The following is a 26,225-nucleotide window of genomic DNA, read 5'->3' on the forward strand; positions in this document are numbered from 1 at the left end:
GACACATTGTACACCCAGTCTTTCTGCTCTGGTCCATTATTTGTACTAGGTTTGAGTGCTCTGCTGTAACATCTGAAGAATAATACTGCTGTTTAAGTCTATCCTAAACAGATCAACTAATACAGTGGATATAAAGTCTACACACCCCTCTTAACATGTCCAGGTTTTTATGATGTAAAAAAACGAGACAAAGATCAAATCATTTCAGAACATTTTCCACCTTTTTAATGTGACCTATAACCTGTAATGTGACCTATAACTCAATTGAAAAACAAACTGAAATATTTTTAGGGGGGGAGTTACAAAATAAAATAATGTGGTTGCATAAGTGTGCACACCCTCTTATAACTGGGGGATGTAGCTGTGTTCAGAATGAACCCTTTCGCTGCCAGGCCCTGTGCTCAATTTTGTACACTCAAGTGGCCAGACTATTTTTGCAATTTTTGCTTTTTTATTTTTCACTTCTAGCTTTCCGAATTAGTGAAAGAATACTTTCGCTAAAAATACTCTTAAATCATTCATAGTGGATTCATACATGGGGAAATGTACAAAATTCCTAGTAAATATAAAAGTTAAAACTGTATTGCGTTGATAAATAACACATTTGTACATTGTGAAATGGTGAAAATTGGAGGTACGCAAAACTGTAAATAACAATTTACTCAAAGAATCCAGAGGTCACCATTTTTCACTTACAGCTTTCAGAATGTGAAAAGGCCCCTCAAACTAGACATTTTATAAAAGAACATGACCTGTAGAATATAAAAAAGTGCTACAGATTTTTTGGGCCCCGCAATAATTGCACAACTGTTCATCATGTCGTTAAGTTCCGTGCATCCCCATACAGGCAGTCCCATTTATGTCAAATGGGGTGCGGCCCCTGCACATGCATAGCTGCTGTTCCCAATTTAACATCCGTGTGGGTATATTGCCCCAAACGTAGACAGTGTGATCTCAGGGACATGCATGCAGACCTACATGGATGTAAAAATTGGAGCAATGGCTCTGCAGTTGCTACATCCCAAATGACATCAATGGGACTGCCTGCACGGAACACCTGTGCATCCCTGTAAGGGTATGCTGTGTATGCCCTATGTGAACAAGGTCTTAGGCCCCTTTCACACAAGCACACTGATCGAGTCTGCCTGTCTTTTGTCCTCTATGGAGAGACTGGTGTAAATGGACATGTATCTGTTTTCCATCCGACAGCTCCATAAAGAACAGCAGGCTGTGTCCGCTCTGCATCAGTGGAGCTGACACGGACCTGTCGCCCACCTGCTCAGCGAGGATCAGCAGACAGATCCCCCGCTGAGCAGGCAGATCTGCTTGACAGAGTCTGCTCCATGGGAAAGGGGTCTGTTTGTATGAGGGTTTTTTTTCCCCCAAGCCCCCAATATAAGGGAATGGCTGTACCTGTGTAAATGTTGATGACTTCTACATCGGCGGTTACCTGTGCATATGACGTATCTCTCCAAATGTGCCACTTTCACGTTTGGGGAGATATGCCATATGCACATGTGTGGCAGTGTACAGCCATTCACTTGTATAGATAGCTTTTTATATCACCTGCAGCTCTCCAAGCATGGGGACATTTTTTGCTATAGGTTTTCAACTTTGTTGATATGGGGGACCTCAAGTGCAGCCCTCAACATCACCAAAGGGTTGCATATAACATTCAATGAATATTTGTTACCAGATACAGCAGACACATAAAAGGATATAGTTAAATACTTTGAGCAGTTTACAAGAGATTTCAGAGACTGTGAACATAATACAGGAGATGGTCAGACTGTGGATATAACACAGGAGATGGTCAGACTGTGGATATAACACAGGAGATGGTCAGACACTGTAGACCTGATACAAGAAATTATTGCTATAATGGATCCATAGGGAAACACAGATTAGTGTCTGCAGGGGCCCCTAGAGCCGCACAGAAAGTGCCAAAGGGCTTCAGGTTGGGCATCTGAGCTCTTTTGAGTTTGCTTAGTTAATCTGACACACTAACCTGTACACAGACATCCCTGTTTTTACATTTCAATCAAATTGTACACAAAGAGTCCGAGGTTAAGAAGGCCCCTTACCAAGCCAAACCTTGATGATTTTGACTCTTTTATTTTATAACTGGATTCATTATTTCCAGAGCGTTGGAGAGTTCTTCACATTAGTGAATTCTAAGGACTAAAAAAGTGAGCAGAGAAAATATTATGCACTATTTTTCAATATACAGAGCCAGGCTCTGGGAGACCTGTATAGTTTTGTGCACTGTGTTGAGTAACATGTTTCAGAGAACAGTTGCATGAAGTGACCAATCACAGATCGGCTTTCAGTGGTCTGACACTGCCATAGCATATGTGACTTTGGAAAGCATTTGATCATCATCCTAAAGAAAAGGGAACAGATATGTTAAAACTATTAAAGGAAAGGTAGAGCGGTTTTGTATATATTCATTATTATGGTGAGGTTACTTCAGAGAAAAAGTTGCACACTATGGCTCTTTTCGCATGCATGAGCTTTTTTAGTCTTGGTGTCATAAAAATATTCTCACTGGGAAGGGACAAGATCAAGGAACATGCTCCCTGGCATATAAGCTTTTTTCAGTGTAGCTGGTATCAAGGTATGTGCACAGAATGTTCACAGCGAGATGTAAGCACGGCTGTCCCGACGTGGGATGTCCACAAAGAGGATTGATCGTAACTGCCCAGGGGCTTCCCTGCAGCTGTCAGGCTGAAGGTGCTGGCACTAGTGTACTGAATCTGCTTCTAGAAAGACGGCAACAGCAGTCTGTTGGGCTTTTTTTTACACACATATCCTTACCAACTGTTTACAGGACTCAGTAGCTCAATTTAAAATTCACAAGTTAAATAATTCAAAGGAGTAATTCATCCTCCTTGCACAGCTTGTCCAAGGTTTCAGTCAAAGGAAGCCAAAAGACAGGGAGCTTATGCTCTACTGGCCTTTTAAAAAACATTTTAGTATCCGAGCTGACCCAGAGGCTACTTAAGAGGCTACTTAAAGTAAATCTGTACGAACAGAAATATCTAGTGGGTCACAGTTTCTTGCCTCTCCTGATAGTGTTGATGCAGTGGCTCAAACACTTTGAGTAGCTGACTTGCAACAATATGCAGCAGGAATTCTAATTGCACTAAGACTTCAATTGCCACCTGTTTGGTCCAGGTCAGTGACTCTGAAGGCACTTAAAATAATCGTGAGACAATAACTAGCATTTTGAAAAAAGTTTCACCTCCATTTTTCCCTTACTGCTGTACATCAGTAACTGGTAATTGCTTTCTTCCATGTGGCTTTGTATGTTCTGGCACTTTGTCATACTTTTTAACACGTTCTCGGCACTCTCATGTGTGTGTGTAAGTTGTACTTGTCTTTAATAAAAAAAAAAATTAAATCATTATTTAATTGTGGTTTCATGCCTTCTCTTTAGATGTTTGGGAACTGGACATTTGGGACCTTGGTTTTTACAGTGATGGTTTTAACAGTTACCATGAAGGTAAGAATTTCTCAAACTGTCCGCCTCGTTTCTTGTATGGTCAAAAATATGTCTGTGTATCTACAAGAGATTTTGGTGTGGTTGCCACATTTCTGAACTTATAAACTACTTTTAACATAGAAACCCTACTCTCTCCTGTTAGCGTTTTTAGGAAAGAAACCCTGTACCCCCAGCACGTTAATACACAGTAAAGAGCTGGTTTGTCAGTGTCTCTACATTTCTAAATAAACAAAAGAGCTATGAATAAAATATGTCTTTAGTACACCACACTCTGGGCAGTCTGCAGTCTTTCTCGCCGTTCAGTGTAAAGGAAATATCAGGCTGCTTCTGCTCTTGACTTGCAAGCTATCAAATGGAACTCTGACGTCCGGTTGGTCCTTACTGCCCTCCTATTGTTACCTTGACCCATCCAGCTGTTTGACCCCCTATAAGCCACCAGCTGCTTGGCTTTGCAAGTACCTGAGGTCTTGCCCCTTATTCTGGGCTTACTTTTATTGCTGCCACATGGTAAAAATATGCCTGTTAAGATAGGTACAGCCTAGAGCTGCGCGATTAATCGTTAAAGAATCAGATCGCGATTGCCTGTACCCCCGCGTGCATGCGATCTTAACAAATAATTTTCCCAATTCTGTGTAATGAGTGCATAGAGTTCTCTGGTCACAGCTGACCGCTGTCTAGAGAAAAAAAAATCCAGGCAGCCTGTCAAGTTTATGACCACATTGCTTAGACAGAGATAAAGAGATACAATGTAACGCTTCGGGCTGTAAATGAGGGAAGTTTAACCACTTAACCATAACCACTTAACGACCTTGCCTGTTTTTCAGATTTGGTGTTTACAAGATTAAAACAGTTTTTTTTTGCTAGAAAATTACTTAAACCCCCAAACATATTATATATATATATATATATATATATATATATATATATATATATATATATATATATATATATATATATATATATATATATATATATATATATATATAAATAAATATATATAAACACCCTAGAGAATAAAATGGCTGTCATTGCAATACTTTTTGTCACACCGTATTTGCGCAGCGGTTTTACAAGCGCACTTTTTTTTGGGGGAAAAAAAAATTTTTATGGAAAAAATAAGACAACAGTAAAGTTAGCCCAATTTTTTTATATTGTGAAAGATAATGTTACGCTGAGTAAAATGATACCCAACATGTCACGCTTCAAAATTGCGCTCGCTCCTGGAATGGCGTCAAACTTTTACCCTTAAAAATCTCCTCAGGCGACGTTTAAAAAATTCTATAGGTTGCATCTTTTGAGTTTCATTACTTGGAACCCCCAAACATAATAATTTTTTTTTTTTTGCAGAGACCCTAGAAAATATAATGGCGGCAGTTGCAATATTTGATGCCACAGTGTATTTGCGTGGTGGTCTTTCGAATGTAATTTTTTTGGGGGGGAAAAAACACACTTTAATGAATTAATAAAAAATGAAACCATAAAGTTAGCCCAATTTTTTTCTGTATCAAGTGAAAGATGATGTTGCGCTGCAAGAATCGTGATCTTTATTCTAAGCAGAAAATCGTTATTCTCATTTTGGTCAGAATCGTGCAGCTCTAGTACAGCCCCACTGCTATAAGTGACCCCAGCCCATACCCTATTGATTCCAGGGGTGTCTACTCTGTATCGTGTGATGGCACCAAGGTCTGCAATCTTAAATCCAATGACCCTATGGTCTGCGTCATAGGAGGCTCTATATTCCTGAGGCTGGGTCACAATCTTTGATTCTGGTTCTCTGAAGGGACTGTTTTTAAACGATCGCATTCTTCTGCCGTCCCATCATTTCGACCTTGTTGATAGTGCATACGCTATCTGCTTATGAAGGTTCAGCCTGCTGTCCCCCTGCTGTGCCCCTACAGCTGCAAAGACCTTTCTATTGCACCCAGTATTCTAGATATTGTTCTATGTAGACTTGAAGCACCCTATACCCACTTTAGATTTGCCAATGTCCCACCTTAACAGGAAACTGCTAGACATTTAGATGGCATACTGACATTGTTCACTTTCTATCTGAATGCTGGGCTGCATGCAGGTAGCCCATATTGGTGTGTAGACAAGTATTGGCTGTATGGACTCGCCCACCTAGCCAAGTTTGACGTGGTATGATTAGATGGGTGCACAGGATATGCGTCAGGGGTCACACAGCCATCTCTGCGTATCTGTCAAACCAAGCTGTGTGGTTAAGTCCTTGCATGTCCATTCAACCAATATGGACTGCCTGCATGCACCTCAGTGCTAGGCCAGAAAAGTAAACAAAGACCTCTTCACAATGTACAGGTCCAAGTGCCCATGTAAATGAGTGGCAAGTGTTCACTGAGCCTCTCTAGTCAGCTGGGACTGTGTTGTGTTTTTTTCATTTTTTTTTCTCCTCTACCTAATATCTAGTGAGCTTTGATCAAATTTAGAACCATTATCCCTGGAGCTACCTTGTGGCTTTCCAGAACCTGTGGTTTCTTTTCCCCCTTAGGATCCCCACCTTGGGCAGGTCTCCTGCTGGTTTAGACTCGGTTGGTTACCATCTAGGTGCTCTTCTGCCTCCACCACTGAGGAATGGAAGTCCTTCCTGTGACAGGAGAGCAAAGCTGGTTCCTGTGCTGGATGATACCACAAGCCTTATTGCTTACACTGATTCCCTTAAAGGTAATCCCTTGGGAACAGGTTTCTCCTCACTGGCATCCTCAGGATGTGGATGAGGGTTCCACATACTTGGGTGCACCTCAAATCCTGCATGGCAGGTCAAGTCATTGCAGGAGGCCCCTGCACCTCCTAGATTTTGAGCTGACAGAATACACTAGTCTCCCGCTGCAGCTATCCTCTGTCAAAAACAGGGTTTGTCTTGATGGATTTGTGGGAGCTGTTCACCTTCTATGGCTAATCTGCAGCCATTCAAAGGATGTTCATCAGATACTTTTGCCTTGCTCTGCCCCAGGAAAATGCTGTACTGCATAGCAGGATGTAGGGGATCAGGAGCTTTCTTAGACCTGTAGCTTGAGGTCAGAAATAGGGCAGTTTTTCAGCAGAATCCAACAGGAATGCCCAAGAGGGGATGTGTTGGCCTTTATCCTCGGTTCAATCTGGATGTTCTATCTCGCCAGTCTGGAGCCAAGGTCTACTTTTATTTCCTTCCTACCCATCCTTTTTGTAGTGCTTCTCATGCACCTTGCCCCTTCAGTCACATTCACTTGGTGGGACTGAGTTATTTTGTGTACTCAGATGTCACTTTACATTCTTTGTAGGCTGTTGCATTTTACCTGATTTAGGATCTTCCCTCGTAAATCTCGATGAAGCCACTGGGATTGTGTGTAAATCTGACAAGACCACATCTAACTGTTAGATAAAAGCAGTCCATCACCTCCGGATTGCTTTCATAACTCCCCTGGTAACCTCCCCTTTTGTGTAAAGTTCTGCTTTAAATAAAAATTGGTGAGTTACTTGTTGCTCAAGTGCAAACTTTCATCTAGACTGTTAACATTGCAGGCAAATTCACATTTGAAACACCTTAAGACCTAGTTTACAGACTTGCTGACTGGATCACCAGATAAAAATACAGTAAAACCTTGGTTTGAGAGCATTTTGCAAGACTAGCATTTTTTTAAAATTTTGACTTGATATGCAAGAAATGTCTTGGAGTAGCATCATGTCACAACTTTGTATAAAAGATAAGCAAGGCACCTTTAAGTGTAGCAATATGGCTATATTTAATGAAAAATATATAAAGAAGTGCATCGCTAATAATGAAAATCAATACATGAAACATATATAGATAGTGATTTAAAGATAAACAAACACAATAAAGTGCTGTAACAAATATGAATAGTGATAATAAACACTCTAAATAAAGAAAAAATCTGAAAAGAAAAAAGGAGTATTGAAAATAGAATCGGCCAATCCCCCGTAGAAGTCCTCTTGTGACGAAACGTACGTAGGGTGCCGGTGACGTCATTGCATTCTGTCCTGTGAGACGGCGGTGTTGGACATACAGGAAGTGAGAGGTAGCAGACGGAGACGCCGCGGTTGTTGATGAATTGTTATGCCGAATCATTCATTGCTTGTGTAAGTGCAATACTTTTTCATTAAATTCTTTGCATTAACATACCACGCTATGAGAGATTTTGTCCTTTTATTTTTCTCTGAGTGATCCCTGGATATACTAGCTGCTGTTCTGAGTGGTTTTGGGGAGACCAATATCCCTGGGCTTGATGAGACTGGTTCAAAACAGTCTTTTTTTTTTTTTTTTTTTCTGCTAAGCAGGCAACCACACTTATGGGTGTTTGAAGACACGGTTTTTGCTTGGCGTTCATTCACTATTTCTTCTGGAATTGCTTGGACACTTTGGAAATTAACCCTTCACATGGATTTATTTTATATTATTATGAATAGGACTCTGCTTATAGTTTCTATTTTCAACACTCCTTTTTTTCTTTTCCATTTTTTTCTTTTTTAAGAGTGTTTGTTATCACTATTCATATTTGTTACAGCACTTCGTTGTGTTTGTTTTTTAGGTCACTATCTATATATGTTTCATGTATTGATTTTCATTATTAGCGCTGCACTTCTCTATATATTTTTTATCCTATTTAAGTTTTTGTACCGAACTTTAGTGCTAGCTGCTCTTCTTTATTGTATTCATTTATTAATTTGTAATATTTAGCACAGCGTCAGCCCTAGAGCTGTTTTTTTTCTCTTATATTTAATGAAGATACATCATTTAGCTACACTTAGAGGCTCCTCTCTTTTCTCTTTTATACTCTGTAGCTCCTGCTTAATTTTGCTTCTAATCCCCTTGTGGAGGTTTCCATTTGTGGATGGACATTTTATGTTTACACAACCTGGTCACATTGCTATAATCTTTTTATATGGACTGTAAACTGAAGGACCTATGAATAAATGGTTGTGGAACGAATCATTTGAGTTTCCATTATTTCTTATGGGGAAATTTGCTTTGATATGCAAGTGCTTTGGATTACAAGCATGTTTCTGGAACGACTTATGCTCACAATCCAAGGTTTTACTGTAGAAGAAAGGCTAAGAAATTGTTTTGATTTTGGGTTTAATACTGCTTTATTTAGACTGGTCAGTGTTTTTTTTTTTTTCTTTTCAGCCAGAAGGCTGTTTCCTTTATCCACACAGACGAGGTGGATGGAGGAGATTCCCCTTCCCTCCACAGGGATATTGTATTCTGCCAGCAGCACCAATGCTGCAGTCACTGATTGACCAAAAATTTTCCTAAGTGCAACGGCAGCTGAGGGGTGTGCACATATGCTGTGGCTGCAATGCTTTGCATCACTACGCAATGTAAATGGTCACATGAATGAGCACATCCTGCAACCGTGTGCAATGCACCTGGTTGTGGCACGCTATTGCAGGGTTCAAGGAGGTAAAGCAGCTGGTGAAGAGCCATTACTCTATTATAAACAATGCAGCTTAAGGTGTAGGAACGCCCAAGATTCCCAGGTTCACAGGATGGAGCCAGGACTTGTGATAGGGAGATCTTGCTGGATAATATAAGACACAAGATGGTAGGGACTGACTCAACCCACCAGGCAAAAGTTTTTGCTGGACTAATTCTTGAAATTCGGTTATGGTTGCCAAGCTGTGATTTTTTTTATTTTTTTTTGTATAGCCATTTCTCCCTTCAAAGTTGGAAATGTGCTTTCAGTGCTATTTGTTTTGTTTTTGTTTTGTAGCTCCATATAGTAGCTTGTAAGTAGTAACCAGTTGTATTTGTTTTCCAGATGGCACTAGAAACCCAGTTCTGGACATGGATGAATCATTTTGTCACCTGGGGTTCCATTGGATTTTATTTTATATTTTCCTTGTTTTATGGTGGAATCATCTGGTAAGAGCAAACCTGTTCTGTAATTGTGGGTGTGAAGCCTGTTTACTAGGACCCCAAAATACGGTGTTGGGATGAATTGTGGAAACCCCATTTATCAGAGATGACATTTGTTTTATTTGGAGTATTTTTAGGTTTTTTTTCCACTACCCTAGCAAACTTAAACTTGGGGTCCTAACCTAAAAACACCTAATCCAATTCCTTCTAATGTGTAAATGTATACGTATATTGTCTTTATTTTCATTATCCTGTTGGGTAGGGGCATTTGGTTAAAAAATGCCACATACAGTCCTGATCAAAAGTTTAAGACCACTTGAAAAATTGCAAAAAATCATATTTTACATTGTTGGATCTTAACAAGGTTCCAAGTAGAGCTTCAACATGCAAGAAGAATAAATGAGAGTGAGACAAAACAATTTTGAGCATTCAATTTAATGAAAACAACGAATAAACTGAAACAGGCTGTTTTTCAGCTGATCAAAAGTTTAGGACCACACCTCCAAAAACCCCCCCCCCCCAAAACAGAAATCCAACTTCCAAACATGAACTCAGTAATGAGTAGATCCGCCGTTATTGTTGATCACTTCAAAAATTTGTTTCGGCATTCTTGATGCAAGCGTTTCCATGAGGTGAGTGGGAACATTTCTCCAAATGGTGAAGACAGCCGCACGAAGGCCATCTACTGTCTGGAACTGTTGTCCATTTTTGTAAACTTCCCTTGCCATCCATCCCCAAAGGTTCTCAATTGGATTTAGATCAGGGGAACATGCAGGATGGGCCAAAAGAGTGATCTTCTTCTCCTAGAAGAAGTCCATTGTGTACTGTAGTGTTGTCCTGTTGAAAAACCCAGTCGTTGCCACACAGACGAGGGCCCTCAGTCATGAGGAATGCTCTCTGCAACATCTGGACATAGCCAGCAGCTGTTTGACGCCCCTGCACTTCCTGAAGCTCCATTGTTCCACTGAAGGAAAAAGCACCCCAGACCATAATGGCGCCCCCTCCACTGTGGCGCGTAGAAAACATCTCAGGTGGGATTTGCTTGTCATGCCAGTAACGTTGGAAACCATCAGGATCATCAAGGTTACATTTTTTCTCATCAGAGAATAAAACTTTCTTCCACCTTTGAATGTCCCATGTTTGGTGCTCTCTTGGAAAATCCAAACGAGCAGTTCTGTGGCGTTCAAGGAGACAAGGTTTTTAAAGACGTTTTTTGTTTTTGAAGCCCTTCAGTCTCAGATGCCGTCTGATGGTTATGGGGCTGCAGTCAGCACCAGTAAGGGCCTTAATTTGGGTCGAGGATCATCCAGTGTCTTGATGAGAGACCCTGCTTATGTAGTTCAGCAACCCGACCACGTTCAAAAAGGGAGATTTTTTTTGTCTTTGCCATCACAACGTGTGACTACCTGAAAGAAGATGACAATGAATCCACATCTTTGCACAGATTTGGCCTTTTAAAGGCATGTGGTCCTAAACTTTTGATCAGCTGAAAAACAGCCTGTTTTAGTTCATTTGTGGTTTTCATTAAATTGAATGCTCAAAAAATGTTTTGTCTCACTCTCATTTCTTCTTGTTGAAGCTCTACTTGGAACCTTGTTAAGATCCAACAATGTAAAATATGATTTTTTGCCATTTTTCAAGTGGTCTTAAACTTTTGGTCAGGACTGTATTTGTGATGGAGCCATCAAGGAACATTTACAAAACTAGCAGTTTTTGCCTTATTTGACTCTATCTTCTGAGTTCTTCCTGGTCCTCTATTAGTATATGCATTTGTTTGCCTGAAAAAAAATCCTTTTTAGCTTCAAAGATTCTACAAATACAGGCCTAGCATCAAAATTTTGGGCCATGCAAGGATGTGATTGTTTAATGTAATGATTGTATCTTTTAAAAAACGATGCATTAAATATGGGCGGTTTGTTTACTGAACAGTTGGTTCAGTGGACAGCATTCTTTTGCACCCATAAGATTAAATCTTGTATGTTTTGTCTTTGCACTAAATACTATTCGTTATTTATGCCCTTTTAGAACGGCTCCCTAATTTCAAATATCAAAATGTATGTGACATATTTTTCAGGGTCTGCTCTGACCAGGTAATACAAATGCTAGTGGGGGGAAAAAAAACACATTCTGTCCCCTTATGAGGAAAGTTGACCACCGTTAGAGATTGTGGAATCCAAAGCAATTGGGTTCTTGCCATAAGGGTTTGTTCTTACCATGTCGAGCTACATTTATTGAAATTTTTCTTAAATTTGATGATAGGTTTTTGACTAAGAGAAAAAGTTAAACATACATTGTAAGTTGAGTATCAAAGGTGGTAATAACATACATAAAATGTTGTGATAAAGAATGGAACAATGCAATTTAAACTAGGTTCAATCAAAGTATTGTTGACCTACATTTTATTACAAAACGCACATGTATGGTGGACACACAGAAAATAGTTTTCACCTGTTCTGTTTTCATCAATTATGTGCAGAAAAATGCTGCTAAGTAGATGTGAACAAGCCCTTATTCTTTTTTTATTGTGCTAAAAGACTGAGAAGAATCAGGTTGCAGCGGTCACTATATACAATCGGATAAAGCTCTTCTGTTGTACAATGATAAAATGATCATTCATTGAGCTAAAACTCATACTATGAAGTGTAGGAAGATTTCTGGATTAAAATTGAATGTGCCTTGTTATAAGGTTTGGAAAGAGTGCAACTCATTGTATACTACAAATTTGTGCGTTCTAGTGTGCTGCGGTTAAATGCAAATATAAATTGTGCGATTACCAAGCTCATGGGTTTTGTTTTCTCTTGCCTATTCCACAGGCCATTTTTGCACACACAGGACATGTACTTTGTGTTTGTGCAGCTGCTCTCCAGTGGATCTGCATGGTTTGCCATAATCATCATCATCCTTGCTTGTCTGTTTCTTGACGTCATGAAGAAGGTGGTGTTCAGACACCTCTATCCTACAAGTACAGAGAAGGCACAGGTATCCAGAACTGTAAATGGTCATCAGACTCTTTTTTCAGAGAGGTTATTCTAGTGAGAGTTTCAATTTCTTGTAAAAATATGAACGAGATGTGAACCACTCTAGTAAATTCTAGATGTTCACAATACTGTCTTTCAATAGCAGTATTCAGCATTGCTTCTTCTATCTATTCAAATTCTAAATAGGCTGGGGTAAGTCGTGGTGGTTCTATTTGGTTTGCTATGTAGTACAAAGCAGAAGACAAACCAGTAAATGCCAAGGGAATGTTACATAGCTATTTTTTGCCTTTGTAAGTACTTGTCTTGTCAAACTACTCCAGTACTGCAATTTGTTTGCCCCTGTTTACTTTGGAGCGACTTGTCATGCGATTTGACAGGCCAAATGACATGCCAAGTCGCATTCTATAGCCTGCAATCGCACTGGTCAAATTAGTGTGACGATGTCTCTTTGGTGCCGCATCGATTTGAAAAAGTAGTACTGTCACTGCTTTTGCCATTTTCGGGTGCGACTTGAATAGATCTCTGTGCATGAAGCCGCACAGATGTCTTCAAAGTCACACCTGAAGTTGCGATGTCATGCAGCTTGGAAATTGCGCAATTTCAGATGAAGTTGCGCGATTTCAAAGCCACAGTCAATGTGAACAGGGGCTCATGTCTCTAATTTAAACTGTTATTAAACCCCAAAACAAAAATGTATTATATTGCAGTTTACCAAACCTTAGATCAGGTTTCTCAACCGAGGTTCCTCCAGAGGTTGCTAGGGGTTCCTTGAGTAACTAGCATTCTTTCCAGTGAACATCACACTTCTGTATCATGTATTGTAGATGCAGTAATTTTTTTAGGGGTTCCCTGAGACTAGAAAAGCTTCTTCTTCTTTTTTTTTTTTCCCAAGACTGTCTTAGATGGGGGTTGCATTCGTTTTCTTTTTGGGGCTTTTTTTTTTTTCCTTTTTATTTTGACCTGATAATCTGGTCAGTAAGTTTGTTTGTTTTTTATTTTATCACTTCCTTTTAAGGCTTAGTTTCCATGGACGTTTTTACAGCCACTTTTCTGAGCGATTTTCTGCAGCTTAAAAACGTCTCTATGTTAGTCTATGGCCTCATGCCCACCATGACGTCTTTGAGCTGTAGATGGCTGAGCTGTTTTTAAGCTGCAAAAAAAACCCAGGACCAGTGCGTTCTGAAGCTCCAGCGTTAGAGCTGTAAGCCTCGTCCTGCGTTTCTTTCTCTATTCAAAATCAATGGTTCCCTATGGGAGCCCATTGATTTGTATAGAGGTCGCACCAGAAGTCAGATCAAGATGATCCGAATTGCGAGGCGACTGGTGTGCAGAGAATCTTGAAGAGGAACCCCCCGCGCAAATTAAAATAAAATTTGCCCCCCAGGCCGCATGCCCTCAACATGGTGGGGGGGGGGGGGGGTGCACCTTGTCCCCATGTTGATGGGGACAAGGGTTCCTTCCCGACAACCCTGGCCGTTGGTTGTCAGGGTTGTCAGATCCCGACCCCCCCCCCACCCTACATTGTACCCCTACCCATTCACCGGGAGGAAAAGTGTCAATAAAATAAAAACACAACACAGGTTTTTAAAATAATTTATTAGCCAGCTCCGGGGGTCTTATCCACTCTCCATGGGGGGTCTTCTTCGGGGTTCTTCTCCCGCTCTCCGGTGCCGTCTTCGGGGCTGGCCGCTGCTATCTTCTTGCAGCTCTTTTACTAGCAGCGGCCAGCCCGCTCTTCCTTGTCGCCTTCTTCTTCCGATGTTGCCACGTCGCTCCTTCCCGCTGTAATGCCGGGTGTGCGGTGCACGATGATTTATATAGGCCTCTTATGACGTTACAGTCCCAGCATTCTCCGGGTGGTGACGACATTACCAAAGCACCGCTCGCTCGTCCCCACCCCCATTCCTGATCGGCATGCTCGGATAAGGGTCTGGTATGGATTGTGGGGGAACCCCACGCCGTTTTTTTCCAGTGTAAGTGTTCCCCTTAAAATCCATACCAGACCGAAGGGTCTGGTATCACCCTGGCGGGGAACCTCGCGCAATTTATTTATTTTTTTTTAATTTTTCCCCTTCAAGATTCTCTGCACACCAGTCGCCCCGCAAGTCAGATCATCTTGATCCGACTTCTGGTGCGACCTCTTTTCAAATCAATGGGCTCCCATAGGGAACCATTGATTTTGAATAGAAACAGAAAAACGCAGCAAAACATGCATTGCATTGAATTCAATGCAAAACGCGGGAAAAATCGCGGGGAAAACGCCGCTTTTTTCCTGGCATCTGTACTAGCTTTACAGCCCGTTTTTTAAAATGTCCATGGAAATGAAGCCCAACAGTCAAATCAGTCTTGGAAAAGTGGCAGCTAGAGGGTTGAAACAAACCATTTAAAACTTATAGGGTGCTTACATTTTTATTTTATTTTTTATAACCGTCCTACTAAAAAAAAGAAGCTGTTGCTGTAACTGTCTAACCTTGTTAGCTGCTGGAGTTCTGCTTTAATTTGTTAGTAACTTATGTAAATTCCATCTAAATTAGCTAGTGCATCTAGCACTACCCTCTCCAGATTAACAATGCTGCTGTTCAAAAGTGTCGTCTTTGTTGTTACTGCAGTAGAGTGCAGACAGGAAGTGTAATACTGACGAGATCACTGGGTAATAAAGGGGAAAAAAGCCTAAGCATTAAAATTAATGCAGCCACCAAGTTTAAAGAGGAAGTAAACCCTCTTGTCCAAAAAAAATTAAAACGACAACCTGCAAGACAAAGGCATAATGAGCTAGTATGCATAGCATACTAGCTCATTATGAATTGCTTACCTGAGATCGAAGCCCCCGCAGCGGCCCTCGTTCGCCTCCTCCGACGCCGCCATGATACCCGGAGTGCAGGTCTGGGAGATATTTCTTGCACCTATAGGTAAGCCTTAATCTATGCTTGCCTGTAGGTTAAAGTGGTTGTAAAGGGTTTACAACCACTTTAAGGGTTGGTAAGCTGCAATATATTAAATGTTTGGGGTTAATACCACTTTATAATCTCCCCTATACCAATCCAACACAGCAGTATTCTAATAATTCTCCTCTAAGACTCCTAAACTCTATGGGAAATCACTGAAAGCAAAGCAGATTGGCCATAGGAGGACTAGAGGTAAGAGGTCTGTAGGGGAAGTTTCTAGGCTGCCTGTTTAAGGAGTGTTGGATTGGGGGAGATATTTGAGTCTGGAGTTTCTGTGGCAATTTTAATGCAGCATTAAATATGTTTTAAGATAAATTTGTATGGGTAATTATTAAGTTGGCCTAATTGCACTATGTAAATATTTCCGTAATCCAGCAATATGAACTATTTTAAACTTGACAAATATTTGTCAGGATGTCGGACTCTGGAGATTTGTTACTTGTAGGGTTGGCTTGACAGTGCAATATCTTAATACCAATATATTTGTTTGCAAATGTCCAGCATGTTTTTAAATGCTTTTGTTACATATAAATGTCAGTAACTCAAGCCAATACAATAAAAAAAAAGTGAACTGTAATCTAGCAAAATAAAGTTTTGGCGTCTGTACATGCCAACTATACCTTTCGCCTGTTTTTCATTTTTACTGTGTCATTTTTAATGTTATGAAAAGAACCTATAAAAATATCAGGGTCACTGATGTAAATGAGCCCCCTTTAATCTAGATTCTAGATCCATATAGATATCTAGTCTACATTTTTACTTTGTTGGAAGGTCAGGTGTTTAGAATGAAGATGTGTGGCAGGCAGGTCAGGCGTTTAGAATGAAGATGTGTGGCAGGCAAGTTGTTGCCCACAGTAATATTCTAAAATTTCAAGCAAAATGAACTTTAATGTGTTACATTTTCAATGTACGTTTTTTTACTGTGCATGATGATACACTGGATTTTTTTTTCATCCCCCTACTTGCTTAATGTGTTGAAGTTCCTCTACCATGTATAAAATGATTAATTCTTATTGACGTGATGTGTGTGCGTGTGTTACATAACTTTTCTGTCCACCTATAGATGTATTCCAACAGAGTTACTTTAAGTGACGAGTTCATCGCCCTGCAGCCTCTGTCACGGGCAAGGAATCAGCTGAGCAAAATTAGGTAGAGTAGGAGGGGAGGTTCCTCATCCACTTTCTTTGTTATGCATGCTGAGGCTCTACTAACCAGCACTTAGAGAGATGGAGCGAGGCATGAGTACCATTATGTTAACAGCCAGAGCTGCCAGCTGTTCGGTTTGCTATTCCTTTTTATTTATTTATTTTATCAGGCCCAAGAGCCTGCAATAAGAGTGCATGTCGTGCGTTAAAATCCCTAGCATGACACTCTGATAACAGACCTACTGTGCTATTGTTGTGTTACTTTTCTCAGCATGATTTGAGCGCTTGTTGATGAAGGATAAACGTACAATTAAAACTATATTTGGTGCATGCTAGATAATTCTAGGCTGCAGAAGGCAGGACAGCTATGTGTTTTATAGTTTTATTTTTGATTGTTGTTTTTGTTTCTTTGGATAAACTTTTTTTGTGCTTGGGCTTTCAGTGTGCATTTACACTTAGACGATGTTCCACTGTAAATGTATTTTTTATTTGTAATTTCTTTTGCACAATTATGAATCCTGAGTTTGACAACAGAGCAGTAGGAAGCATGGCATTGAAAAAAAAAGGATGACGTTATAATACAAAATTCTCACTGTTCTATACAGTTTGTGCTGTATTTGTGCTGTATTTCAGTAGGTACAAATAAATCTAAGATTTTTATTTTAAACATGTCAATTTGAAGCAGCTACTGGAGTGGGTGGGGTATACTGCTGGAGCCTCACTTTTATTATGAACAAAGAAAGATATGAATTTTATAGTTTGAACAGCATAAGATGTTGCAAATTTATGCCGAATATTAACCACTTAAATGCCCACACCTGTACACCACCTATTGATTCCCAGCTATGAGTCTAGTAATTCAGCAGTAAGTTTGTCTTTATTGAAGATAAGATAATACATAGGTAATGCATATATCCACAAATGGGGCTTTCTTGATGTTGCCTCCAAAAACGTATTTGTTTTTTTTTTTAGTCTATAGACAAAAAGTAACCCCCCCCCCAAATTTGATCAGTGTTGGGGGGACGTTCCTGTCAGTAAAAAGTGTAAATTGTAATTCATAATCTGAAATCCATTTTAAAACTTCTACGCTAAAATCATGATTCTGGCACAAAGCATTGCAAAATATGATTTAAAAAAATGAGCAGGAAATTGATAGTTAAGGGATGAAGAAAGCATTAAAGTGATCACTAAACCTTCGTACTATTTGACTGACAGCATCAGGAGCCTTTGACTTCTATGGCTCTGCCATAAAGCCAGTGTCACTCTTCTAAACTGCAAAAATTAGAGCAGATCTTGCTCCCAATAAGGAACGCAGGCTCCACTCCTTTGGTAAATATCAGTGATCTGCTCTGTTTTCCATGCAGTGACTGCACAGCTTGTTCAGCATCCCACTATGCAGACAGGGTGGAGCATTGAAAGGTCTGCCAAGTTACCGGGAGACCACTCATAACCCGTTCACCAGGTTCAATTTGGAAGAGATTTGCGACAGTTTTCTATGTTGAAAATTCCCAGGGCTCCATTTGTTAATTGTGTTCAGAGCTAGGCCACACTGTATAAAATCCAGGTGGGTCAGTGTAGGTCACCAATCGCCAGGGTGTTTGAAGAGAGGGCTACACTGGGATGGATTTCTGTTTCATAGGTGCTCTGATCTGCAGTATAGAAAGTAGATTGTGATTTATTTATTTTTTTGTCTTAAACAACAACTTGAATAACAAAAGCGAATAGTATTTCTAAAGCCAGAACTTCAGGAAGTGAAGTGTCCCTATTGAAAATCTTCCCCTCTATTGGTGCTTCAGTGACAACTCGGAATTCCTGGTTAAACAAATAAATAGAGATCCCCCCTTTGAAGCCGGCGCAACAATTTTTTTTCAGACTTGAAAACCCTTCCTTAATCTATCCAAAAAAAAAAAGGAAAAGGTTTTAGCTTCAGATACATTCTGCTTGGGAAAAAAAATTGTACGTGGAAATAAGTTGTTGCTATTGTACTGCTAAATAGGAATAGTATCACAATAATGATGCCTAGCTACCCATGTAAAAATGCCTATAGGAAAAAGCCACTGTACAGAAAATGAAATGAGAGAAATTAGAAAAAAGTTGTTCCTTTTGTTATGCTTCTGTTTTTTTTTTGGTTTTTTTTTTGCTGTACATTTAAGTTGGCAATGTAGTAAGCTTTTTTTTGAATCCTAGTCATTTGTATGGCTATTAGTAAATGAAAATGACAACATGTATCCATCTGGAAAATTAACAAACTCTTTTGAGACAGGCTTTAACTCACAGCCTAGCACTTAAAAGTCGAATAAGACAGGGGGGATAGCTTTGTGTCTAAATAATTTCTCTTCTTGCAATCAGAGTGTGGTTACTTTTGGATTGGATTCCAGAGCAGCTTAGTAATGTATGACATTGAGATGGTGTTACATGAGTAGAAGTATATCAGGGGTGGACAATTAATGCAGAATTCAGGAATCAGTCAGTCTATTTCAGGAGCAAGATCGCAGACTGCCAACAACAAAAACGTTTCACAAATTCTCTATTAATTTGAATTCCCATTGGCTACCTGGCTTTTAAGATTTCTTCATTTACAGTTCGGTCACAGCTTTGAAATCGTGCGGCTTCACTTGAAATCGCATGATTTCTAAGCCGCCTATCAGTGTGACTTGGAAGACATTTGTGCGACTTCATGCACAGATTTCTATGCAAGTCACACCTGAACTTGCAAAAAGTAGTGCTACAACTACTATTTTCAAAATCGATGTGATAGTTTTTTGTAAATGGCAGTTTTTTTTTGTTTTTTGCTTTGTGCAGTGTAATTGCACAGAGCAGCCCTGATCCTCCTCTTTTTGGGTCCCCTGCGCTCCAGGCTTTTTCTCTGTTTGGTGTGCCACCATAGGAAGGTGCACCTGTGGGCTTGAGCCTGAGCCATTCTGCTTGCAAGGCTCTGCGCTACCGCCCGCTCCCTCGTCATAGGATTTGACAAGGGATGGAACGGCTGGTTTTGAAATCATTACAGATTAAAAACATCTGTAACGTGCTTTATAGTGTTTGTTATGCTCCATTCATGTGACAGCTGCATTAATAAAATCTCTATTCCACCCAAAAGGAAAACTTAATTTGTAAGTAGAATCTTGTACTAATGTACTAAAACATCAACTTTTTTTATATCGCTGTTGATCCTAGAGGTCTTTTAGGCTGGCCGTGCGTTATGCGGTTTTCTTTCCTTCAACCACGGGAAGAAAAGCAAATCATTTTATTCATCCAGCAAAACAGCGAGTGTTGATGGGGGAATCCCTCCTGCTGCACAAATGCATTCTGAGAGCTTTCTCTACCATCTGAATACAATGTTTTTGCTACTTTTTACATTTTCCATAATGTAAACAAAATGAAATTTCCAAAGGAAAAACCATCAGAAAGGTTGCAGTGGTTGTGCACAGAAATTCATGAGAATATATCTTACCACTGGGAGCTTCAGGAAATGTCAAAAATGTGTTGGGTGAATTAACTCTCCAGCATTGACCAAATGTTAAAATTGTCTAGGGAATGACAGTATATATCCAGTTTAACTGGGAATATCCAGTTTCATATAGCCTGGTAGCGAGACACCATACATTATATGCCAAGAGCCAGGTAACCGATGCCTTTAAAATGGTACCTGTTTTTCTGAAAACTTTCCCTGCTCCTTCAGGTCTTGTGTACATAAGCTTAAATTTTATAAGGGAAAGTGTGTACAGCAAGCTTTTATGAAGAAATTGCATTGATGACAGCAAACTTCAGGCAGTTTTCATAAAATGGTTGTAAACCGCTAATGTTTAAAAAAAACTTGTAAGGCATGAGGCTCTGAAGATCCGACAAGTTATGCCAGACCTTCAGAGCGCATGCACTGGTGACGTACTTGGTTGCATGCAGGGTGAATATCTCCTAAACGGTGCACCGTTAGGAGATATTAATTTTAATATAATAGGGCAAAAATGACCAAGCAGGGTTTACTACCGCTTTAAAGCCTTTAAATCTTCATGTTGGGGATAGCAACACTATTCACAATGATAATGCTGATTGTAACTTTAGGCAAGCTGCCAGCAGCATTTTCAGCAAGGTTTAGCAGTTTTACCATGTATTTTGCCTTCCTTGGTTCCTCACAAGTTCTCCTTCCCCACAACCCTGGCTGGTGATTTGTCGGGGTCTGCGGGTAGGGGGCTTATCAAAAACATGGCGGTTGTGGCGATGGCGGCAGGTTTTTTCCCCCTCCCCCCGTAGATCCAGCGTGATTGGCGCTGGATCTACAGCGGGAGGACATTTGTTTTTGTTTTTCAAATAAAGAAATTGTAGAAAGCTGTCTTTTTTTAATTTTTTTTTATTTCTTTTTGACACTTTTTTTGGCACGTGTACCCCATATTCATTCACATAAGGTGGGCGGGATCTGGGGGCCACCTTGTTAAAGGGGGTATTCCAGATTTTGATAAGCCCCCTGCCTGTAGATCCCCAGAAACACTGGCCCGGGTTGCGGGGATGAGAGGCCCTTGTCCCTATCAACATGGTGTCAAGGTGCTTTGAGATAGAGGGAGAAGAGCCCCCCCATGTTGAGGGCATGTGGTCTGGTATGTATCTGGAGGGGGGGCTCACTCGTTCCCTCCCCCCCTTCTTGACCTGCCTGGCTGCATGCTCGGATAAGGGTCTGGTATGGCTTTTGGGGGCGGGGGGCTCCACACAATTTTTTTTTTTTTTTTTACTTTGGCATGGGGGTTACTCTTGAAATCCATACCAGACCCGAAAACTGATAAGTCATCCGTTGTTAAGGACACAGCAGTAGGCTTCCCGGCCTACTCCTTAACAGCCAGCAATGGTTAAAAACGCTGGTGACCGCTGGCTCCAAACATTTGCATTCATTTAAAGTCCCACTCTCCCTCTTAATTGAACCAATTACCGGGATGGAGGCACCTTATTGTGCTTCATTTAAAGTCCCAACTCCCCCTCTCTCTCTCTCTCTCTCTGAAACATTTGCATCTAAACCGTATCTAAAGTCAAAGCTGAACTGCTGAGCAGTTGCCTTGGAAATTTACTGTAAAAATGCAGGAAAAATTTGCACTAGACCTCTAGCCTTAACAAACATTTTACCTCATGAAAGCCACAAGCCAAAACATTACACCACTAGTGGCTCTCAATCCTGGCAGTTACTGACAGCTTTGGTCCCTTTCCCTCAGCTATGACAGTTACCACATGCAAGCTGGGGTCGTCTTTGACAAAATTAGCCTTCAGCCTGCAGATGCCACTGTAGATTGGCAGTTTTTTGGAACTGTACTAGTCAGATGCAATTAATGTATTAAAAAATAAAGTGTTCAAAATAAAAGCCTTTGTGTCATTTAAAGATATTTAAATAAATTAAAGTAGAACTAAAGGCAAAACTTTTTTTTTTTTTTTATAGAGTGGAGAGGTATTAGAATGCTTGTCGGTCTTTATTGCTGTCTGTGTCTGTGGATATTCACCCTCTCCATTTGTCCTATTTACCATGAAAGTGGAAGTAAAAGAAAATCACAAATTTTGGGTTGTCACCAGAAAAGTAATAGAGGGGAACGTTTCCAATGGCCCCATGTTCTGGTGACCTGGGGGTCCCCAAAAAATGCTCCTAATTTGGAGGAATTTCCTTTCACCTCCTGTTTTGACTACAGAACCGGAAGTGAAGGTAAATCTCACCAATGGGAAACAGATGGTGAAAACAAACCTAAAAACCAAATCCAAAAGGGGGGGGGGGGAGTTATTCCTGTAGTTCTACTGTAAGGCAAGTTAGTCATATAGATTTATTGTCAGGTTTACGGACACATATTGACACCTCTATTTATCGGCATCCAGCCATCAATGACCTCTGGTTGTGGAAAAGATTAAACTCTTCAAGAAACTGCTGCTGGCATCCTGCTAAAACTTTTGCAAATGCATGTATTTAAAAAACTTCTATAAATGCTGAATTGTGCATTTGACTGGCTGGCTTCTGAGTGTTTGTTCACTCCATACTAAAAGTAATAAAGGGCAAATGTGCCAGGATCCGTGTTTATTTCAAAGACATATGACGAGTATGAGAGGAAGGAAAAAAAAACACATACTGCATAGGTATTCAATAATAATTAAGAAGGGGGGGGGGAGTACTCCCCTGGGTGTAAAACCTCCTTTTTTATTTTGACACAAAAAAGATTAAGGTGCTCTCATGGTTCCAGTGAAACAACACATCTGTTGCAGTGTAAAAGAAGCCAGAGTGATCCCATTCATCCACCAAGCTAGCTGCTTCCAACGATGAGCCTGAAGAAGGAGGCTGTGCCCTCAAAAACTAGTTGCAGTATCCATAGCACATTGGAGTACATGGACTTGTGTTCTGTGACCCCCTCGGCACATTGGTCTGGCGTTCGCAGCCACCATGGGATTACTCACCACACTGCCATAGACTTCAGTGACTGAGTGTCTCCGACCCCCAGGCTGCAAGGAGACGTACATCGTTGGAGCAGCCATTCAGCTTGGTAAATGAATGGGATCATTCTGGCTTCTTTTACACTGTGACAGGCATGTTGTTTCACTGGAACCATGTGAGTGCATCTTAAAGGGGTTGTAAAGGTTTGTTTTTTATTTTCTAAATGGGTTCCTTTAAGCTAGTGCATTGTTGGGTCACTTACCTTTTCCTTCGATTTCCCTTCTAAATGTTTTTTTTCTTTGTCTGAATTTCTCACTTCCTGTTTCGCCTCAGTAAGCTTGCCCCCATCATCTGAGCCATTCTGGCTGGTGGTTAGTCAGTGTGCTCGCCCCCTCCCTTGGAAATACATCCCTGCAGGGAGACGCTGTGAACATGGCTTCTCCCCGCAGCTTACTGAGGAGGAACAGGAAGTGGGAAATTCAGACAAAGAAAAAAACATTTTTAAGGGAAATCGAAGGAAAGGGTAAGTGAACCAACAATGCACTAGCTTAAAGGAACCTATTTAGAAAATAAAAAACAAACCTTTACAACCCCTAAGCAATATTTTTTTATTGTGTCAAGAAAAAATAAGGTTTTACACTAGGGGAGCACTTCCCTTGTTTGTTTTTCACCCTTCTCATCTTCCAATACAGATTGCAGCCCAGACCTTGTTGGTAATCTCTTTTGGAGAGCAGCTGTCCCCAGTAAACCTCACCTATTTTATGGATGCTTAGCTTAAAGAGCACAGGATTGGCATCCTTTCCTTCTGTGGTGATGTTTATACATTAATAATTATTAAAAACCCTATTGATCCTTCTGTATTTACTACTGTAACGTATTTGGGCTGCAGTAATATGCTTGTGGCTTTTTTTTTATTTTATTTATTGTCAATCGCATATAATGCAGGGACATGGGTTTCTAGTGGTCTGGCACCCATCGCTCCAAAGAAGAGAGATGCTTTTAGGTAGTGTGACTGCTGTTGATTTGAGCATTGTGAAGAGGGACGTGTCGCACCACTGCAAACCCAGGTTTCCAGTGATCTAACCCTCCTGCGTGCACAGAAGCTGCTTATAGTAAAAAAAGGGGGGGGGGATATTACTGTATATGCACCTGTCTGCTTTACTGTAATAAATTCATAAGGTTCAAGTGGGCTTTGAATTTTTTTTGGTAAACTCTGAAAATGCAAAGCACAACCATATCTTATGTGTTATTGTTTATTTTAAATGGCCTCCACACTTGCATTTTCAGCTTTTTACAACTAAAGTGTAATTCCGAACGAGTTAAAATAAGCTGCAGAAACCGTTAGTAAATGTTTCTCCTAAATTAAATTTACAACCCTTTGTGTTATCGATAATGTTGAGCATGCACCTCCATGATGACACTCAATGTGTAGGACTTATTCAAAAAGGCACCACAAAGAACAGAGAACCTACAAAGAGCGTAGACAGCTCATTAAGAGATTCTTTCTAATTGGTTGTTAGGGGACACTGCACTCTTTGGACTGCCTTTTTGGCCAAGTATATTGGTTTCTCATTAATTATTCCAGATTTTGTCTGTGAAACAGCCTTTCTTTAATGGAAAGGTGTCGTAGGTCTTCTGGCTGCAGTTTTATCTGTGACATGAAAAATGTATAAATTTTTCATGCTTAGAAGCATATTTTGTTAACAAAAAAGTCTATTTTTTTTTCTCTCCCCTCTCACAATTATTGAGAAATAATTGCATGTCATACTAGCGTTTTAAAGCCAACAAAACGCTAGGAAACGTGCTTTGTGGAACTTCTTTTTCTATTTTTATTTTTTTTTAAAGTGGATGACTCCCAGTGTTTTAAAAGTAGTAATAATTTTTTTCTTTAAAAAATGGCTTTATGAAGCCCTGGTACTATTGTAAGTATACATGTAAATGTGTGCATCCAAATTTGGAGGCGTTTATTGCATGGTGACCACATTGGGTAACTGTGGTCTTTATATACATGTAAGCTGTTGGGGGAGTACGGTGCACCACAAAGACATTAAAACTATCTTTAATGTCGCAGCAGACATTTATACTAAGCCTCTGATTTCCACAGGTATCATATGCTGTTACAATGTGGAGACCACACAGTAGTTCCTGCTGCAAGTACATTCTCTTACCTTAAATCAGTTTCTCAAACCTGTTTCTCCCACCAACACAAAATTTTGAATGTAATTCCATTTTATCTTTTGGATTAATTCATAACATGATGGCTGTGGTTTGGCTATCTTTGTGGATACCTAAAAAAAAATGTATGGCAGGTTTGGAAATACAAATATATGGAAAACAAGTCAACATACTTAAGCTTTTTCCTTTTAATGAAAGAGTTATATATGCAGTTGTATGTGAATAGATATGTAGGTGATATCGATTTGTTTTTTTTGTTTTGTTTTTCCAACAATTCCATGTAATGGCTGTTGTTTTACTAGCTGTATTACTTTTCTATCCCTCTAGATGGAAGAGGATAAGGGTTCAGTCAGCTCAGCATTTGACTTTACTGAAAGCGAGCACAGAGGGTCGGACAATAGGCAATTGCTAGCAGATGCCTCAAACCAGCAGAACACTTGAGCAGACTAGGTAGTACTCTAAACCGCAATGTGATGTGTAGTCACTTGTGGTACTGCCCGTGAAATGGTGGCATGTATTCGTCATTAAAGAACTGTGTTTATGCCACACATGTGATCACTCTAGAAAACATTCTATAAGTGTTTGTGAATTCATCCATTAGTGGACATGTGCCTTAACCCACATTATGTGCTTTCACATCTAGAAAAGACAGCATGTCAAACTAACGCTATTCCATGGTCTTTGACACCTTAGTAATGCTAGTTAAAAAAAAAAAAATGTTTTGCACCTTTCTTGTCTCTCTTTATATCTTTATATCTTTTAATAATGGGGGTGGACAAATTAATAAAAAAATCAGGTACTGTTCATTCAAGTCTAGAAGCCAGCAGGCCATGTTTGGAGCCAATAATCGTGCTTCCATTGACATCAGTGGAAGAGATTTAGAGTACTACTTATGTTTTTGTATGTATTTATTTAGAGTGCTGTTTAATTACTAGAATTTGTCCAGCCCTGTTAAATCACTGATGTGCAGATGAGTTATTATTTTAAATATCACTTCTTTATACCTCAGCAGGCAGCCAAACTACCAACAAAAAGAAAATATTCTGATGGTATGCTCGTAATTGTGTGTGGAGCACATCAATTCTGGCTTGATTTAATGTCTATCCTATTTATATCAACTAAAAGAAACAAGCAAATAAAGCAACCAGTCTTAACCAGGGTTCTGTGGAACACTAGGGTTCCTCAAGAGGTTGCTTGGAGTTCCTTGAGTAGTGAGCAAT

General features: G+C 40.0%; 1 protein-coding gene across 5 annotated transcripts in view; it reads left to right on the plus strand.

Moving 5' to 3' along the window:
* ATP11B (ATPase phospholipid transporting 11B (putative)) overlaps positions 1-26,225 on the plus strand; it is a 187,072-nt gene that overhangs the window by 136,767 nt on the left and 24,080 nt on the right. For 4 of the 5 annotated variants that reach the window (XM_040349439.1, XM_040349438.1, XM_040349440.1 and 1 more), the window contains 3 exons: positions 3,440-3,505; positions 9,280-9,383; positions 12,191-12,356. In XM_040349439.1, the coding sequence (XP_040205373.1) occupies positions 3,440-3,505; positions 9,280-9,383; positions 12,191-12,356 (336 nt within the window). Of the gene's footprint in view, positions 1-3,439; positions 3,506-9,279; positions 9,384-12,190; positions 12,357-16,363; positions 16,450-26,225 lie in introns of all 5 variants that reach the window. The other variant, XM_040349442.1, reaches the window with a different exon arrangement.

This window comes from Rana temporaria, chromosome 4 (assembly GCF_905171775.1).
Source record: "Rana temporaria chromosome 4, aRanTem1.1, whole genome shotgun sequence".
Classification (NCBI taxonomy): domain Eukaryota; kingdom Metazoa; phylum Chordata; class Amphibia; order Anura; family Ranidae; genus Rana; species Rana temporaria.